The sequence below is a fragment of the Erigeron canadensis genome, chromosome 6 (assembly GCF_010389155.1).
Source record: "Erigeron canadensis isolate Cc75 chromosome 6, C_canadensis_v1, whole genome shotgun sequence".
Lineage (NCBI taxonomy): Eukaryota > Viridiplantae > Streptophyta > Magnoliopsida > Asterales > Asteraceae > Erigeron > Erigeron canadensis.
In genome coordinates, this window is record NC_057766.1 from 4,493,050 (window position 1) to 4,513,897 (window position 20,848).

Here is a 20,848-nt window from a genome sequence, read left to right on the forward strand (position 1 = left end):
TGAATGATCAAAGTTACATCCTAAATATTCATATAATTAAAAAATAAAAAAAAATAGAATAAGTTGTCTTAGAAAAGGTTTTGTTAATGAGAAACTTTAAAACGGTAAGTATTAAGTATTTTGGGGATTAAAATTTTTACTTTATAATGCAAAAATTCAGGTTTTGATTTATAAGATACTAGTTTTCATGTATGTAATAAACTATTGTTATCAATTTTATATATTTCTTAAAAATAAAAAAATTCCAAAACCAACATATCATCACCCGGATCCGATCTAACCCGACCCATACATCCATTTGTTAGAAAAAACCTTGGTTGGTTAACCACAAGGGTTTTTGGATCTATCTACCAATCAATCCTTCACGACTTCAGTGGTGTTGACAAACTTACACACACACACACACACAAAAACAGTCCACCATTCTTCCATTTCCATCATATAATCTTTCATCCATCATTACAACAACTAGGGTTTCATTCCTTAAACCAAATCATGGTCGGAAAACCAGACCAAACAAAGGCCCCCAGTCAAAACCCAACACCAGATCTAAAGTCCCCAATATCAACAAAAACAACATCATGGTCTTCATTAAAAATGTCATTTAAGCTAAAAACAAAACAACAAGAACTTTTGATCCGTTTAACAATCTTGGGTCTTGTCTACATTTTAGCATTTATAACTCGTTTATTTAGTGTTCTTCGTTATGAGTCAATGATCCATGAATTTGACCCATATTTTAATTACAGAACTACCCTTTACTTAACCGAAAAGGGGTTTTATGAATTTTGGAATTGGTTTGATTCTGAATCTTGGTACCCTTTAGGCAGAATCATTGGGGGCACATTATATCCAGGTCTTATGGTTACTGCTGCACTTATTTATTGGACTTTAAAGTTTTTACGTTTTGCTGTTCATATTCGTGAAGTATGCGTTTTAACTGCCCCGTTTTTCGCGTCTAATACGACCTTAGTTGCGTACTTTTTCGGTAAGGAAATTTGGGATTCGGGTGCTGGGTTAGTTGCTGCTGCATTGATCGCGATTTGTCCTGGGTACATTTCGCGGTCGGTTGCAGGGTCTTATGATAATGAGGGTGTTGCGATATTTGCGTTGTTGTTGACGTTTTATTTGTTTGTTAAGGCTGTTAATACGGGGTCGCTTGCGTGGGCACTTGCTTCGGCTTTTGGGTATTTTTATATGGTTTCGGCTTGGGGTGGTTATGTGTTTATTATCAATTTGATTCCTTTGTATGTGTTGGTATTGTTGGTTACTGGAAGGTATTCGATGAGGCTTTATGTCGCGTATAATTGTATGTATATTGTGGGAATGTTGCTCGCTATGCAGATTCGCTTTGTTGGGTTTCAACATGTTCAGTCTGGTGAACATATGGCTGCCATGGGAGTGTTCTTCTTGATTCAGGTACCCATGTCGGGCCTCATCGGTTTTAATTCATATTATATGGTATCTTTTTGTTTTTGCTTTTGTAAAAGATGCCCACTTATATGTCATAATATGTTTATGAACTTTGATTATCTTTGCACATTGGGAGGTGATTTGTACACAACTTAATCTGTCCATACAAGCAGTAAACTGCACGCCATACAACTAGATAAAGTTTGAGATCATTGAGTATATCAAAGTTGTGTTGTCTGGAGATCACTTTCCTTGTGCAAGTAGAAGCTAGTTATTACTTTTGTTGACAAGTTAAAAATAATACTATGTTTATATTACACAATTTCATTATGTTGGTAGGTATTTTATTTCTTGATTTGGGTGAAGCATATGTTAAACGATAAGAAACTGTTTCAAGCTCTTTTGAGGTTTGGTGTAACATCTGCGGTAGCTGTGGGCGCTATCGCTCTGGGAGTAGGTACAGCTTCTGGCTATATCTCGCCGTGGACGGGACGATTTTACTCTTTACTGGACCCGACATATGCAAAAGATCACATACCCATCATAGCTTCGGTCTCTGAGCATCAGCCTACAGCTTGGTCGTCTTTCATGTTTGATTTCCATATCCTGCTGTTTCTGTTTCCGGCTGGTTTGTATTTCTGCTTCAAACGGTTGTCAGATGCCACAATATTCATTGTGATGTACGGTCTCACTAGTATGTACTTCGCGGGTGTGATGGTTCGGTTGATTCTTGTTGCAACTCCTGCGGTATGTCTTATAAGTGCTATTGCAGTCTCAGCTACAATCAAGAACTTGACCCAATCAATCAGGGGAAAGACTGTTCAAACCGCGTCTGCCAAGGGAACGAGCAGCACAAGGGGGTCATCCAAGGTGAGAATCTATTTATTCGTATGGTTATTTAATGTATATTGAAGTTGTATTGTGTTTCATCATTGTGTTAGTGTCGTTAATGGTGTTTCAAAAACGTGTGAAGTTTGTAAATTGGTAATGCCACCTGAACACATTAACATTCTTAGTAGTTTATTCAGGTAATATATTGAAATTTATTGCTCATCCAAATTATCCTCAAGACATTGTCCTGTAGTTTGATAAAACTTCAATTCCCTAGATATATTTTGAGTTCATTGAAAGACTCCATTAGCTTTTATTGCAATGCATAATTCTTGAATAAAAATAATAATCTTTTTGGTAGTCTTCTATTGATGGTGGTGAAATATCAATTTTCTGAATATCCAATGGGCAGCTCTACTTTAAATATTACAGAGGCTCACTTTGGCATCAAGTGGAAAGACTTTATATCAGACTGCATAGTTTTTATTGCAGGGTGATATGTTTATGGCATGGAAAGTAGGACTTTTTCATAACCAAGTCTGCTCTTAAAATTATTTTATTGGATAAACACTCTTGTAGAAATAAATCAAAATTGTCCATGCATAAATCTACAGGTTCATGGAAGATTTAAATATAGATACAGTTATATTCATGTTTTACGTGGCTTCAAATCATCATTTAGATTTCCTCATTTGTTTGAATGTAATACAAAAATCCGCATCAATCAATTTCATTTACCTTGAATGTGTTTTTTCTTGGTTTATCTTCTGTGCAATAATATTATCCTTTAGTAGTACTAGTAATTATGTAAATCTGTGATTAATTTCCTTTTTTTAAGTTTCCAAATAATTAATAAGGATTAAGAGATTAATTGGATTTACCGTATAAGCCCGATCATCAAGTTTAGCAGCTTAGAAATTGGTAGTTCATTATGGTAATTAATTAAAGATAATTTCAAACCTCGTTACAAGAAGATGATGAATGCAATGTGGTCAATTTTCAGTCACCTATGATTTTGGACTTTGTTGGTGGGTCTGACTCTCTTTTAGTATTTTATTGAAAGAGGAATAGCGTGTTGAAAACATCTGTTGACCCAAAATTTGTATTTCCACTTTTTTACAAAATCCTAAGTTACTGAACAAACCAAGAGATGGAATTTCTAATTTACTAAAATATTCCTGTTAAAACTTTATTATGCTCTGCTTGTTTTGTGCATTTTTGGCTTTGTCAATGTTATAGCTTTAGTTTTTCATCCTCTATCTTCTTTTTGTTATATATTTGTTGCAGCAACAAACATCACTTGATCAACCTATACCATATCTCAAAAATGGCGCGGCCGTATTGCTTTTTGGCACATTCTATTTACTAAGCAGATATGTTATCCATTGTACCTGGGTCACTTCAGAGGCATACTCGTCTCCTTCAATTGTCTTGGCGGCACGTGGAGCCCATGGTCAGAGGGTTATATTTGATGACTACCGTGAAGCATACTTCTGGCTTCGACAGAATACTCCTTCAGATGCTAAAGTAATGTCTTGGTGGGATTACGGTTATCAAATTACAGCCATGGGAAACAGAACTGTGATTGTAGACAATAATACTTGGAACAATACTCACATTGCTACAGTAGGACGGGCCATGTCATCTTATGAAGATGAAGCATATGAGATAATGAGATCGCTTGATGTGGATTATGTATTGGTTGTTTTTGGAGGTGTTACTGGCTACTCTTCTGATGATATTAACAAGTAAGCATTCAGCCTTTTTCAACCATGCTTATTGAAAATTACTCTTTGATAAACTGTTAATAGAGGGAGCAACATGGGCAGGAGCAGGATGGGCCGATTGGCTATGAGTCCAAATGGGTCAGGGTTGAAACTGCTTCATTTTTGCATGGTTCTAACTTGGTTGGGTTGACCCACAATCACTTTTCTTCTAATTCGTCAAAATAATAATAAATAGTCGATGCGTTAATTATTATTACATAAAACTAATACTCGCATATGACAACAGTAATAATGGTACACAATCCTGTCATAAGCAGGGTGTGGACACAACGCAACAAAATTATAATAAATTTCTAAATATTTTTGTAAAACAGTTTAGGGGGTTGTGTTCATCAAAATAGATTTTGCCAACTTTCATTTGACCCATTTTGACCCATTTTCCGGCTAATATTTTTTATTTGTCTACTTAGCCCATTTGACTGTTTTATTAGTAATCTGTTCTCAAATATTCTGCAAGTGGTCAGCTTTTTACACTAGGGAGTATCATGTACTTAAGTATTCCATGTGATGTTTATAACACTCTCTAATAATGTTTGCATGTAGGTTTTTGTGGATGGTTCGAATTGGAGGTGGAGTTTTTCCTGTGATCAAGGAACCTGATTATCTTGTTAATGGTGAATATCGTGTCGATAAAGGAGCTGCTCCCAAGATGTTGAACTGTCTAATGTAAGTTTTCAGTTGGAGTATGCTAGCTTCTGTTGGATCTATAAGTGTCCCTTTGTTTTGTTTTAAAATTAAGAAAGTAAGTAAAGAAGTAAAAAAGTTACAAATGCGTAAATCTAAAATTACAAGGAATATAGTTTGTTAATAAAGACTTGTTAACCAAACGATTTCATGTGGATAACTTGTCGATGTTTCTGTCTTTTTGTTTCAACTGGGGATTTGGTTAAGTTACGGAAATTCTTCTTTTAGTTCCATGAGATAAATGCTTAATTTCATTATCTGATTGGACTCATCCCTCGTGATACACATTTGCCATATTGCCTAACTAGGTTATATTTGTGTTTCTTCAGAGTATATTAATTATGAAATGTAAATATCTCTATGTTCAACTGCATAGATTTAACTGGGTTATTATTCATTATTATATTGGTACTGATTATAGGTACAAGCTATGCTATTATCGATTTGGGGAGCTGACAACAGAATATGGAAAACCTCCAGGGTGAGTATCTTAACTTTTTTATGTCATTTGTTTTTGCTTATAAATGTTTCTTGTTTTCTGTTTTTCTACAAGTGACTATTATATCACAACCTTCTGTCACCTGAGTCCATTAGCTGTTGAACCTGATATTAAATAGATATCAATATAAAATAGTTACGAGAAAAAGATCACCAGAAGCATGTGAAGTTCATGCAGATTGCATAATAAATTCTCAGTATTAATTACTCACCAAATCTAAGCACCATTTCTTTGTTTTTATATTTCTCTTCTCAAATTCTTCTTTTCTTCCGTCATGTATAATTTGCACTGGGTCATTTATCAGGTATTCTCTTTTGTAATGTTTTTTCTATATTGTCATTCTCCTAGTTGTTTAAATTTACCTTCATTTCTTGAAGTTATATATAGGTTGTCCTTTTGTAGTGGTCTTTTAATTCTAATGATAATGATTAATATGATTAATGAATTTCTTTTGCTTTATGTATGCTGCCTGCTTACATTAGCTGTCTTGATTTTTGATTATTGGCATGCATCTCTCTCTATACAGCTAAAAAATTTACAGGCTTGCAATGTTTTCTGTGCCACGTTACATGTTACAGTGGGCAATTTTTACTGCCTTATATCTCTTTCTGTCATTGAGTATACCATTATTCTATCTAGTGTGAGGCATGATATTAACTAGATTCAGGTCCAGCTTGTGTGGAACTACACTTTGACTGTAAAAGCATATATATATGATGCATACCTGAAGATGGCAAAATGGGACTAATGGGCAGGTTGGGTAACTGGTCAAAACTGTGACCTTTTGTGTCGGTTGGCTCACTGGGTCAGGCTGATCAAAGATACCTTTTGACGAATGTTAAACTGATATAATTAGTGTTGCTTGTTGAAAAAAGTTGTGTCATTCTAATACGCTGGAATTTAAATAGGAGGTTTTATGAATTAAACTACACATGGGGGGACATTCGACCCGTTTACTTTTTATGCTGTTTATTACTTGTTTGACCCAGTTATGTTAGTAAATGGGTCAAAATTGCCACCTTCAGTGCCACATGACCTATGATGTTAGTACGAAACTAATACAGTGTTATTTTGTTGTATGACAATTTGTGGTATTTATTCAATGACACTGACAGGTATGATCGAGCGAGGGGCGTTGAAATAGGGAACAAAGATGTGAAGCTTGAATACTTGGAAGAGGCATTCACGACATCAAATTGGATAGTTAGGATCTACAAAGTTAAACCACCCAGCAACCGATGGTAATATGTAAGAATGTTGAGTGTGCGTTATAGGAGATCTAGTTATAGAAATCAGACTGCTTTTTGACGACAAGTCTTGAAATTTGCGGATTCTACCTTCATATTGAGGCCTGTTATGTAAGTCTTTTAGTTTTCTACCCTCTACAGGTTTATAGGTCGTTGGATTTTGCATTTCATCGTTAATTATGTTAATTTAGTACTTAATTAATACCAAAGTCATGGGAAATTCAAGGTTAGTGTCATCTTTCGACTATGTAGCATGATTGGGTCGAACACTTTGAAAGAGAATGCCAAATGCTTTAATTGTGATCTTGAAATTCTGCAAATCTTCCTTAAATATTTGGCAACGATTTACGTTATTACCAGTGTCATCGTATCTTCATTTTTGTTGAATAGTAGGTTATGAGTTGATAAATATATTCCTACCTATATGTTTTTCTCTGCGTGTAAGTATGATATCTGAATTCGATCTTATCAAAGATCGCATATGGACATTCTGAGTAGCAAGTCAAAGCGGATAAATTTTTGTACGAGATCGCTTGTGATGCGGTTTCATACGCATTCAAATGGCTCAAGAACAAAAGATTAATCAAAGACCGAAACCATAAAGGTTTTGTTGACAAGATGTCAATATTCTTATAAACTTAAAATATTCAACTGCATGTTACAATGATCAAAGACCCTTTAAATAGATCCTAGAGTAAATTACATTTTTCATCCCTGAAGTTGGCACGTTTTTCACTTTTGATTCCTAAACTTTAAAAATTATAATTTTGACCCTAAAGATGGTCAATTTTTTCAATAATCGTCCTTTGGTCTTACGGCGTTAAAAAATGGCCGTTAACGTACGCACGTGCTAGACACGTGAGGGCACTAATGTCATTTCATCTTACACCGAGGGACGAAAAGTGAAAAAATAGCTACTTGAGGGACGAAGAGTGAAAAAATAGCTACTTGGGGGACGAAAAATGAAAATCATACAAATAAATATATTATTCCATTCTTTCTTTTCCGATCTTTTCTGATCATTTTTACCGATGGAATTTTTCGACTAAACATTTATTTTCCGATGATACCTAATAAAAACTCGACTTTGAATCCAAATCTAAATCACAAACAAAATCATTTACTCAAATTTATGACATTCAAAACACAACCAATTAAACAAATTATAGTTCAAACATGTCATTGTAACATTCAGTTGAATATTTTGAGTTTATAAGAATATTGACAACCTTACCCTTACTCTAGATAGAGAGACTGCTTCCTAAGGACCTCCGGCCTAGGGTTTTACCCTTGAAAGAATAATCTCAACGGCTTCGCCGAAGAAGAAAGCCGGAATCTCTCAGATCTAGATCTCTAGAGAGAAACTAGGGAGAGACTCAATGGTTACTTTAGACATTGCTGAATGGCTGACGGCTTTAACCTTTAAATAGATCCTAGACCCACTATATTAAGAAATAAACTAGGAATTGTCACTCAATTTTCATTACGAAGATGTATCACGTCAGGATCCGTTGCTCAAACCGAATCACGCCAACGTTATGGAAGTTCCTGGATCGTGTAAAATAAGAGTAGTACCAAAGGCAGCACCTTCTGATTTCATAATAAAAAATGAAAAATTGGCTATGGAGATTTCGTGAACTAAATTAAATATATAAACGAAAGAGATAAAAATAAAGAGATAAATACTAAAGTAGAATAATAGATATAATTTCTTGTTTTCAAGTCCCACTGCATCATTCTTCCTTTCTTCGGAAAAACTCGAAAAAAACTCGTTCTCGAGTTTTGCATCCGACTAAAACCACCGGAGCCAAAAACACCGCCGGGATCAAATGGAACGTTGGAGCAATTGCAGTTCACTTGCCTCTTGGATTGAGATATAACATTATGCTTGTGATACTTAGTTGGGCTTAACCAAAATTGAACTTGGTGGCCCAGTTTTGTAACCACTAGATATTTTATCAACCGAGCCATAACTTTTTTTCTCTTATACATGGTAAAATATTCATACTCACATGCATTTCCAACTGATGCAGTTTTTTATGCAATCAAATGGCTCAAACACTAATGAGGATTCAAAGACTAAAAGCTTTAATTTTATCAAAGTCTAAAAGCTTTAGTTTTCTGAATGTAAATTCTCAGCTTTTAGTCTTTGATTCCTCATTAGTGTTTGAGCCATTTGATTGCATAAGAAACTGCATCAGGTGGTATTAGAGCTCAGGTTAATTCAAATGGCTATGCGTGATGAGAACCACTTTTTTACTCGACGAATCGCCAAAAGAGGAGCAGGAAGGGTTAATTCAAATCGTGTTCTATTCACAAGATCCAGGATCTGACCCAAAGGATGTCATCTGGGATGAGATCATTGGGAAAGAGGAGCAGAAAGAGTTTTATAAGATCCAAAAGGTCGCCCCCCCCCCCCCCCCCCTTTCTAGGCCCATCATCCTGAAGACAGTGATGGTTACAACTTTCAAGAAACCAACTCAAAGACTTTCATCCGGGATGAGAACTTTGGGAAGGAGGAGTATCTAGGAGGTTGTAATATCTATCTATCACCTCCTTGTTTCGATGACTATGGAGATGATTGGGTGAACAAAGAAGAGTATGTGTGGGTTAAACATGCTATTAATGGTGGTACCGATCAAAAAGATGAAACAGAGAAGGGAACAAAGCATTCATCAGTTTCGTCTTTGTGTGTTAAAATATTGGAGGGTAGTCAGATAATAGTCATGGACAGTGAGTTGGCTGCCATTGGGCATGGGAATGTTTTTGGTGGCGATGAGATTGTAGGAGGTGGTGAATCTATTTTGAGATGGTCAATTTTTGAGCCGATAAAAATAGGGAAATTAACTGGCAACTTGCTAAGCATGAGATTCTTCACAAATTTAAGTTTTCAATATAAGAGGAAATGCAAGTTGGCAAATATGGAGATAATCTTCGTCTTAATTATGGTTTGTCATTTATTTCCAAAATTTTAAACGAAAGAGATAAATACCAAAATAAGTAGAATAATAGAGATATAATTTCTTGTTTTCAAGTCCCACTGCATCAGCTTGACTACTCATATTTTAAGATTTGTACACCAAGTACAGTTTTTTCAGTTTGTAACGTGTTAATTTAATACCAGCTGACATAAAAGTTGTAATGTTGTTTGATTACTTTATTCAGGGAAAAAAGGAAATTCGGTACATAATTATCATAATATAACACGGTGAATGTGGCAATTGTATTGTGAAGTTAAAAGTAGAAATGTAGATAATAATTTTGGGATTAAGGATCCCACCTTTTGTGTCAAACATAACCGTGATTAATATGAGCACGAAGTAATATTGCTAAAATGATGGTTCAGTTTTTATTTTTTATTTTTGAATTATTGTTTACTCAAGCATTTGAATTAACGACAAGTGTAAAATCTAAAGTTCGTTCATGTCAAGATTACCACCTCCATTAATACCAAAGTCTCGTCTTAATACTCACTTGTTTAGACAATCATAAATTTGTTAATGTCATTGGCCCGATGTGACTTGTTTTTGTTCACATAAAACATGTTTAAACCCAAACCCGTTTTTACTTGGTAACTTCTCCACAATTATAATTGGAAGGATATAACTGTAATTCTTATGATGCTTTTGAACATGTATTAGATGTACAGAACAGACATGAATAACTTGCGAAGATGCGTCACTTACAGTCGTGACGCCTTAAAACTAGATATAATTGGAAGGATATAACTGTAATCCTTATGATGCTTTTGAACATGTATTAGATGTACAGAACAGACATGAATAACTTGCGAAGATGCGTCACTTACAGTCGTGACGCCTTAAAACTAGATATAACCTATGCAACATACCAACAACCCTATCTAGTTCAAATTACATGGACACCAGACAATCGGCAATCCATGTTGAATTGAGTAATTATAGATAAATCGAACAAATCAAACTATTAGTATAGATAATCATTCGACATTATGCAATTTTCAGCAATTATATATACTTTTAAATAGGATGCATGTCAAGAATCCTTTAGTGTTATAGCGCTTTACAGATATTACCCCATAAATCATTTCTATGCCTAAATATTTGCCTAATCAGGTTTTGAGCATACCTTCAAGCAAAGTTTAGACATCTATTATGTTTATGTTTAACCTCAAACTTTTTTAGAATTGTGATCTTATTAAAGCACCCGGATACACTCGGAGAGTTTTCGCTATTTTTGGTATCAAAACACCATCATCATATCATTAATCATTCATATAAAGACAACATTCAAGTATCTACCGTAATGCCGTATATCATGACTGTCACGCATGTTATTTAATTGGAATGATGTTTGTGAACACTCATTTGTCCCTCTACAACTTTGGCTCCTCAAACAGTCTTAATACAAAATTACAAATCTTCTTAAGATCATGATATTCGGTTTCAAAGGTCAAACTAATTTGCATGTCAAACCTGTAAAACATAGGGTAGATTCATAGTGTGAAATTGTAATATGCATCACGTTTCCTTTAACAGAACTACCAAAACATTATAGAGATACTCAAGTATCAAATAAAACTCAACTGGTCATGAGCTTATATCAGCCTAGAATCCATCTTTACAACATAAAATTTCTAACATGAATACACATTTACACATTCAAAGAGCCATTTCAAGTAATGACCATCCATTATGTATCGGTGATGATTTAATTTGGCAATACCTGCCACCGAGTGCATAAAAAAGGTCATAAACCCAAAAGGGGAACATACCAGTGTCACATCCTAGAAAAACTGAAACACAAATGAATAGAAACCATCTGAGTAGTAGTTGTTGGTTAGCATCATATCATGACTACTTTTATACATACTGGAAACAAAGGGTTCATGGATGACGGTTTTCTTCTTAATAAATCCCTGTTCAGGATCGCCTAAACTTAACCAACTTTTAAATTAAATTCTCATGCAAGCATCTACCTTGGCTGCTAAAAGACCTAATCACAGGGAAAAGGGTTGCCAGTTCCTAGGTTTGACCATGTTATGGTGCATTGGCTTCTCCAGCTAGAGCTTCCAGTTCCTGTAATGCCCCTAATGCAGCATTTCCATAGACGGGGTCGATGCAGGTTTTCACCACAGTTGCCACGTGTTTAACTTTTGATTGCTGCAACCAATTTGTTTAAAGTAAGTAAAAAACCAAATATGCATAAACAAATCGACAAGAAACATGGCTTAGATGCACTAAAGCTTCATTAGTACCAAGAGTTAATTGCATTTGCAAGCCATATATGTGAAAATGAGTTAATTTGGTTTATATCTTATTGCTAGATGGCGAACAAGCATTTTAGAACAACTCAGAAAGAAAGAAAAATGAAAACGGCACAAATAAATATAATAGTTACCCATAGCATACTGAAGTAGTCACAAGGTCCTTAATTGTCGTATTTAAAAATAAAGGATAGGTCAATTTGGGTTATCATGAGCTTTTTTAGATAAATATGAATACAAAAATTATATTCCTTCAATGATGAAGTAAACGGATTTAGGATGTCTTGTGTGTTACAAAACTATAACGCTACCAGTTAAAATACACAGCCATATTTACCCAATTGACCCATTAGAGGTAGAACATAACCCAAATTGATTCATTCATAAGTATCCGGGCTGAAATTGCTATCATTACATAAAAAATACAGGCTGATAATAACTATTTTTTAACTTACTAGAAGCTCATATTTGTTCTTCAATTCTTGATAAACGACAAGCTGTCGGGGGTCTGTCACCAGTACTGCCGTCCCAGGTCCACTCTGCAGTCAAAAAATAATATGGAGTTCAGATAACTGTTAATCAAGATAAGTAGGTATGCATCCAAAAAAATTTCTAATAAACTTTTGCACATATGGAGAAAGGTGCCTTAGCTTAAATCAATGGCAAGTAAGAAAAGAAACATAAATGTGAAATATGTTGCAAACGCATACAGCGTACTCATACTTACGCAAATTATGTAACTTTAACTTTACATGTAGGAAACAGCTGCAAATAGTTCGGATAATTTTCAATGATCCCCAACTAGGAACAGATTCACTCCCATTAGCAAACATCAAGCATTTTTCTAATACCTTACCATCATATTTATCAAAAAAATCCTAATGAAAAAAATATACTTTCTGCCGCAATTAGATTCTTCTTTAGACCATTAGACTACTCATCCTGAACCCAGCTAAAATTTCCAAATTTTATCGATTCACAAGGCTGATCATTAGATGCTTGTCATTTTGAACATTGGTGCATAATAAGAGTGATGTCTAGGTAATATGTCCCTTTCATTAATGAATGTGGTATGGTACCAATTTTTGGGATGATGATAGACTTTGTAGACTTCAGAATAATCTCTTGCAAGTTGCAACTCATCGACTATTCGCCTGAGGATGCAAAGGTATATTCTAGATGACCTGTAATCTTTTATCATTCCTATGAAATTCTATATTACCACAATTCCCACCACTGGGCCACTAAGGGACCATGCCTTTTACAAGACTAGGTATACCTAGTGCTCACCAAATTTCTACTATATATCTTGCAAGTCTAATGTCGCCAACATAGACTAAGATAAACCAATTTTCTTCACCTAACTTGTGAAAAATCAAGTACTCTGTTGCTTCCCATAACCTCACAACCAAATCATGCTTTGGTGATTTTTTCAACAAGATCATACTAAGTTACTAACGAAGATCAATATAACTTACACAAATAAATAATGCTGATATATGGATTAAAATATTGTAAAAACAATTAATTGCAAAAATTAATTTCAATGGGCTTGATGAAACAATGAGGAATCGACCCTTTATGTATTATTTCAAAACGCCTTTTTCCAATGTAACATAATTGTTTATGTATTCTTATTCTTTACCTGATCTCGATAAAGAAAAAATAGGGAAAACTGATGACTAATAGGATAATACGTAGGAATTAACCACCCTTTATTTAGTTACTGAAAGTGGAGTAAAATCATCCATCGACATTCATCAGTGGCCATTTGATGAACCACGTAGCAAGTCATCCAAGGAATTGTATCTTACAAACTTTTGATATTAACAAGGTAGATAGTCAAGGCAAATTCAGAATTCGAACATTCCCCATATTGCCATATAACTATTTACATTGTGGGTTTATTTTAATTGGCCAACTATTACTCTAAATAATGCACATTGCGGGTTTATTTATTTGGCCAACTACTAATTTCACCATCAGTGTTTTTATCTTCATCCCAAGTACCAAAAACCTGTTTGTTAGAGAAAGAATGGATGAACAATAGATGAAAATCGTATCCATACTGTTATATGAAGCATTTATATGATCAACTTCGTGAAGATTGCACCTACTACCAAACACCCCCTTTCTCCTCTTACTATATAAACATCAAGACCCAGCACAAAACACCAAAGAAAACACACATACCAAAGCCTTGTCTACTTTCAATTTATGTTAAGTGGGTTTCATAAACATAGTAGTAATAAACCATAAACAATTTGCTTTTTGATACAACCATGCCACATTGGAATATCAAAACCTATGTTATCAGTTTTGGTGGTGGGACATAATTTCGGTATTGAATTTCGGTTTAGATATCATTTTCGAAATTTTCGGTCGTTTTGACCGAAATACCACCGAAATTTCGGTGAATTCTGTTTCAGCACTTCAAGGTTTTATTTTTTACTCTTATTCATGTATATATATATATATATATAAAATATTAGAATTACCAAAATACCACCGAAAAAAACGATATTTCGTATACTAGTCCGTGACCGAAACACCGAAATTTATGTCCTTGACTACTTAGATCAAAACATATATCGAAAAATTTACAACCTAGACGTGATTCTGTTTATATACTTTGAATTAAATCACTGGTGTGCAGTATGATAAGTAACAATTAAAATCAACAAGTTCCCTCCAAAGAAATATACATGATGATCGAAACTTTACATGTTAAAGACTTAAAGTTAAAGAAGGGCAAGCCGCATGGGAGGGTGTGATGGCACCCAACTATGGATGGTGGCCATAAGAGAGTGATAGATGAATAGACCTTGTAATATAAAGTTTTCATTATATTTATTAGATATATTGAACTTCAAACTAAAAACATTTATCTGAAGATGCAAAATTTTCCAAAAAATTGAGCAATTGGCTAAATGTTCTATAATGTAGTAGAATATAATGTAGTAGAATCACCGCTTGACTATTTATCGTGTTAAGTTTACAACATAACAAAAGATCGGAATGCTTTACAGTGTAGTGGAGATAGAGATGGATCACTTGCAGACGTCTATACTTTGAACTTCATAATATATGTGTGTGTATATATATGGGAGATGGTTATATAAGGCTGTTAGGTACCTAAGCTTAAGTGTGGAAAACACACATTAACTTTTTTAATCCAAAAAATTCATGGGGGCCCAAGCATTTAGTCATTTTTCAAGAAATATTAAAAAATTAGTGTGTGAGGGGTTCCACACCTAAGCTTAGGTGCCAGACAGCCTTATATTCACTTTTCCCTATATTATAAATATATATATATACACATAGATTATTTCCTGCGAAATGCGCGGGTTAAACATAATTAATTTGTCATTATAACTTATAATATAATTAATAGTTAAAAATAAGACATATTGAAATTTGATGATACTTATATTTTAAAAAATGTTTTCTATCAAAAGTTATTAGAAGGATATGTATGTTAATTATATCTTTTGTGATGGTATAAACTATAAAGTTAAATGTAGATATTACCTGCTAAAATTTTTATATATGAGAGATAATGACATGCTAAATTTTTATAGTATTGTAACTTAACAAACATAGATAAATTATGTTGAAAAATGGCGATATTGCCATTTTTACTATCTTTTATTTTTTTGATTATTCCAGGCACCTATGTAGCACCTAAACGGGTACGGCAAACGGGTACGGGAACGATACGGGAACGGGGAACGGCAAAACTGGAAAATCAAGGATACAGATACGGCAATAAAAATATATACAAATATAAATTATATCAATTTTTTATAGAGAAATACTTGAGACTTTAGAGATTGTGTATAATTGTATATGTATAATTTTATAATATATGCTTGATCAGTGATCACTCATTGAATGTTTAGTGTTTAATAATTGGTTTTGGAATAGAAAAAGTTTAATGTTGATCAAATTGTATATAATATAACCTGTCTGGGTTTGGGGAATAGTAAAAGTCCATTAAAACCTTGATATTAATTAAAAAACGTATGAAAACTTCAAAGAAACGTTTCAGTATATGTAGATAATTCAAGGGAACGTTTCATATGTGTTTCGTACGCGGAAACGTTTCCATGGAGTTTCGGAAATGGGTACGGCTACCTATTTGGAGTTTCCGTGCATCATAGCCAGGCACCGTATACATATCGATAATATATTTTATCTAAATATCATAAGATACTAACGACGTAAAGCTCAATACTTATAACCAATATTTATTACGTTATAAGAAAAATCAGATATAAATTATAAATTGATAAAATGTACGACAAAACAAAAGAAAATAGTATAATGAAAGAAAATCAAAAAAATGATTTTAAAAAGTATAATATAAAATTTGGGAACTAACTCCATAAATATATTATTAAAAAAATTACTTTCTATGATGATAAAATGTAGGAATTATTTTCCATAATTAATAACCATATTTAAAATTTATTATATTAAAACTAAATCTAAAAAGGGTATATGATATCATCATTTTGATCTAATGGCTCTAATTAAAACTTAAACTTAATGTAAGGGACCACACTTATTTTGGAATTAAGGTTTATCTTTTATATATATTTACAGATGCAATATAAAGAGTTTACAACTTTTTACAAACTACTTACAAGTTTCAATATGCGAAATTCTTAATAAGAAAACTAATACTTTATAGTTTATGTTGGGTTTGTGGAGACTTGATAGTATAAGCCCAGTTTTGAAGGCTGTTACAACATGCCTCTTAATTTACTTAGGTCTAGTTTAGCTTTTGTTGGGGATTAAGTCATTAACCCTAATCTGTCTGTATAAATATATTGTGTTGTACTTGTAATTCCTTATCACGGGTGTTGAAAGGAAGAAAGCTTTAATAATATATTCTAGTCATTAACGGGTTTCCATAGTTTTTTTTTGGAGGTTTTTATGTTAAAAGTGAAAACCGGTTTTATTCATTTTGTTTTTGTAATGTATGTTTTTTCTGTTTTTACATTTCATTTATATTCTACCATAGCTATAATTTTTTAAATTCATTTGAAAACAAAAACTAAGGTGTGTTTAGTTGGGGAAAACACCTTTGTTTTCCAAGAAAACATGGAAAACAGAAAACGTGTTCAAATCCTAGTTTTCCAAAAATGTTTTCCATGACAACAGAAAACACTGCTTTCCACTATCCTACGGAAAATTAGAAAACACTTTTTTATTGTTTTCCACTTTTTATTTTCCATTTTCTAAATTTTGAAAACCTCAAATTGTTTTCCATTTTCTAGTTTGAACGCGTTTTCAAAATTTTTATTTGTTTTCTAGAGATGTAAAACTCCTTTCATTTTCTAGAAAATTAGAAATGGAAAACTAAAAAACATTTTTCAACTAAACGCGCCCTTAGGTTTTCAAGTTTTCGCTAATTTGGTTTGAATTTTTTTTGTTTTCAATTTATGAACAATTTGTTTTGAAGTTTATGGTTTAATGGTTTATGTGTTTTTGAATAGTTTATAAAAACCTGTTTTTGATTCTATGTGAAAACAGGTTTCCATAATTATAGGATATAGAAACATTCATGTGAAACCAATTTCTTAGGGGTTTTATTTTTCGTAGTAGCTTATGTTTTCATCTATTTATATTTCTTATATATATTCTACTATAGCCATGATTTCAACATAAACCACCTTCTTTAAATTAGTTCCTCTCGATTAGTTTAGCTTGTTTTTCAAGTTATCAACAATTTGGTCTCAAAAAACCAACACCTTTCATGACATTATTACATGTTGCCAGACGTGGATATCTTACTAATTTATCAAAGATGTGAAATTTGTAAATAGTTACAATGAGGAGGAAATCTACCCAGTTTGGAGCAAATCACATCCCCAATGTCTTTCATGGGAAAGATAGTACATAAAAGTACCTTAATCATCTAGCTTACGACCTAGAGGTGGCAAAAGTCAGCAACTTGTAACTAATCAAAAAAGCTCAAATTTTTTTGCAGGTCGGTAAGATGCTAAGATTAAGTTGACATGGAACATTTTGTGTCCAAATTTCAGAAATAATTAGTATGTCAAATATGATGACAGAACATGTATAATTTTATAGTTAATGAAATTTTTAAATGAAATGATTTGGGAAGTTTTAAAAATTACATACACACTTTAGGTGATCTCTTTCCTCTCTTTTGACCATTTCAACCTATTTGACCCGTTTCCATTTAAAATAACACTACCTGACTGTTAGAGATAAAAATTAAATCAAAATCAATACCAAAACACATGTGTTCTGTGTTCATGAATCTCGAGGAACTACGAATCAACTAGTTCCACAGTTGTAAACAGTAAAAGTAATCTGTCGTATAAGAAAAGTCTAACTTATTACTTATAAGATAGTCCATGGCAATGCAAAATCCAAAAATATAAAGCTATAAGAAAAGTTTGATACCTTGCTCGGCCTGCCCAGAGGATTTCCAGTCAGATTAGCGATCTGGTTGACAGGAGGCCGACCAGGTCTTTTTTTAACAAATCCCATTTCACCAACACCACCATTAACAGACACAATTGGTCCGGCAAACCTCTTCGGCCTTCCTTTTGGCTTCAACGCATTTCCAGACAATGGCACAGCCACCGGCCCAACTCCAATCCTCTTCGGTCTACCTCGTGCCTTAACCCTTAAACCATTAGCAGCCATCATCGCCGTAATACTTTTCGGCTTCCTCCCTGGCTTGCCAGCTCTCTTCTCGATTCCTTGAACTTCACCCCCAGCACCAGCTTCCTTCCTCTGAATTAAAGCACCACGGACACCACTCATTGGAGGACGACCGCCACTCTTGGGAGGACGCCCACGACCCCTTTTCGCCACCACCGCTGTATTCCCTCCAGTCGACGTAACAGCAACACGGTCATCACCCAATCCAATTGAAGCAAGAAGCGGGTCAGGAACACCCACACCCGCCACGTAACTAACCTGAATATCCGGACCACTACCTACACCACCTACATTATACTGAAACTGTGGCTGATAACCCTGCTGCTGCTGCTGCTGCACAACAGCATTCGTATTCGCACTCACATTCGCATTATAAACTTGAACATTAGGCATCTGATTCTGCACAGCCGATATCCCGGGTACAACGGGTTTTAGCTTCGCAGGACGACCCGGCTTCCTTTTCGACAACCCGGATCCCAAATTATCCAAATTATTATTATTGTTGTTGTTATTATTAGTATTATTATTAATATTATTGTCAGCAGCAAAAACAAGAGTAGTAGACCCAGATGACAAAACAGGTGGTAACATATAAGAATGTTTGACCATAATGAGTTGACCATTCATCTTCATTCTTCTAAGATGGTTAGTGAGCAAAGTAGCATGAGTGGGTTGTAAATTTGAAAATTCTTTTTCAATGTATTTGGAAATAGCTTGTCTGCTTGACCCATCTTTATCTTTTAGAGCACTAATTGCAGCTACTATCATCTGATCACATATATATATATATATATATATATACAATTTATAAAAAAAAAAAAAATTGTTAAAATTTATTAGAAAAAAATACCCAAAATGGCAACAAAAAAAAAAAAAAAAAAAATCTTGAAAATAAAAAAGAAAGAGAAGTGATGATGTAGTTACCTGGGGGTAAGGTGGGTGAGTGGTGATGATAGCCTGAGATGGGTCAGTGAGGTGATCGGTGGTGGTGATCGGAGTCGGAGGAGGTAGATCCATATTTGGATTTGGATTTGGATTTGGATTTGGGTCCATAGCGAGATACAGAGAGAAGGAGACTGAATTAGGAAAGGGTTAGGTTTATGAGTTTATGTGTCTTTTTTTTTTTAAGCTGCTTTTGTTGTTATTTGGGGGTTTGGGATGGCTTTGGGTGTCTCACTAAAAATGAGCTTCTTTTTGATAATATTGATCACGGATAATAATATGTATGGATAATATAAAATTTAATTTTTTTTTAAGAACGATATTCTAATCTATTTCTATTTTAAATTTGTATCCTTTGGATGTAACTTAGGGCTTTTAAAAAATCCATATTAACCATAAATATTGAAAGTGAGACTCAAACCCATGTGGATTTCTAAAGTCAAAAACTTTACCAATGAGTTACTAACCCCATTGACAATCTAAAAATTAACTTAGATCATATGATAATGATATTTGAAAGGATTAATCATTTTTGGTTAGTATATGGTTGTCCATTATATTTTTTTTACCAAGATATATTACCCACAAACTTATAAAATTTATACATGGTTGACCATTATCTTCAAATCTGCTTCTCTATCTAACAAAAATTCAGAAAAAACTCAGATCTTCATAAAAACAAATAAAAAATAAAAAAATTAGATTTTGACATATGATTAAAATTTTAGATTTTCCAAAAATAAAAAAAATTACCTGGATATTAAGATAGAATTAAGTGAGGACTGATGAGCTAAATGCTTGTATTCTCCTTTTTATTTTATATTTTGTAAAGTTCATGAATATTGATAAGTTACCTTGCAAAACAGTCGTGCTTGGCCTTATATTGGAGTCTTAACTAAATTTTTGTTGACAAATCACAAAGTAAGTGGACAACTCAATGGGCCTGCTATGTATAACCTACATATTCTGAATTGGACCTTTTTTTATCCGAACGTACCCAAATTCAATGGCCTTATATACTTTTTTTTAATGAAAATTGAGTGTTTTTTTTTATTTATTTTTTGTTAGAGAGAAACAGATTTGAATAAATTATCTTTGTCACAACATTTCGCATGTTATAATATATAGTCGCTGCAAAATACATGTATCATGCTAGAATTCATAAAATTAAGATTCATACTTTTTGAAACACCTTTGGAAATCAACTTTTTTCCATGCGCTTTTAGTTCTTTATGATGTAATGTGCACTTTAAATTTCAAATGAAGACATTAATAATAATTATTGCCTTTCATGTTTTTTGGCTTTTTTTAATGTGTTTTTAGTACTATGCATGTTTAGTAAAGACATTTAAAAAAACGAAAACTTTACTTAGTGAGACTTTTAATAGATGATGTTTTTCAACTATCTCATCACTGTTAACCGGAATCGAAACGACCATTAATGTAAATTTATGTTTTTTTAGCACTTTAACTCTTACCAGGTTAAATATTTTGT

General features: G+C 33.5%; 2 protein-coding genes across 3 annotated transcripts; one reads left to right on the forward strand and one right to left on the reverse strand.

Moving 5' to 3' along the window:
* Window positions 1–353: 353 nt before the first annotated feature.
* LOC122603224 (dolichyl-diphosphooligosaccharide--protein glycosyltransferase subunit STT3B) lies at window positions 354–6,772 on the forward strand. Of its 2 annotated transcripts, XM_043775874.1 has the most exons (7): window positions 354–1,419; window positions 1,753–2,283; window positions 3,532–3,992; window positions 4,575–4,697; window positions 5,137–5,196; window positions 6,330–6,455; window positions 6,545–6,772. In XM_043775874.1, coding segments are annotated over exons 1-7 (2,226 nt in total). In that variant the 5' UTR covers window positions 354–495; the 3' UTR covers window positions 6,546–6,772. The 2 variants fall into 2 exon arrangements, with proteins under 2 accessions (XP_043631809.1, XP_043631808.1); XM_043775873.1 differs by having other exon boundaries at window positions 6,330–6,772.
* Window positions 6,773–11,092: 4,320 nt separating this feature from the next.
* LOC122604167 lies at window positions 11,093–19,464 on the reverse strand. Its single transcript, XM_043777064.1, has 4 exons — window positions 19,336–19,464; window positions 18,148–19,179; window positions 12,162–12,245; window positions 11,093–11,602 (listed from the first exon to the last, which is right to left on the reverse strand). The coding sequence occupies exons 1-4, from the start codon at window positions 19,462–19,464 to the stop codon at window positions 11,480–11,482; spliced, it is 1,368 nt and encodes a 455-aa protein (XP_043632999.1). The 3' UTR covers window positions 11,093–11,479.
* Between the last annotated feature and the right edge of the window lie 1,384 nt (window positions 19,465–20,848).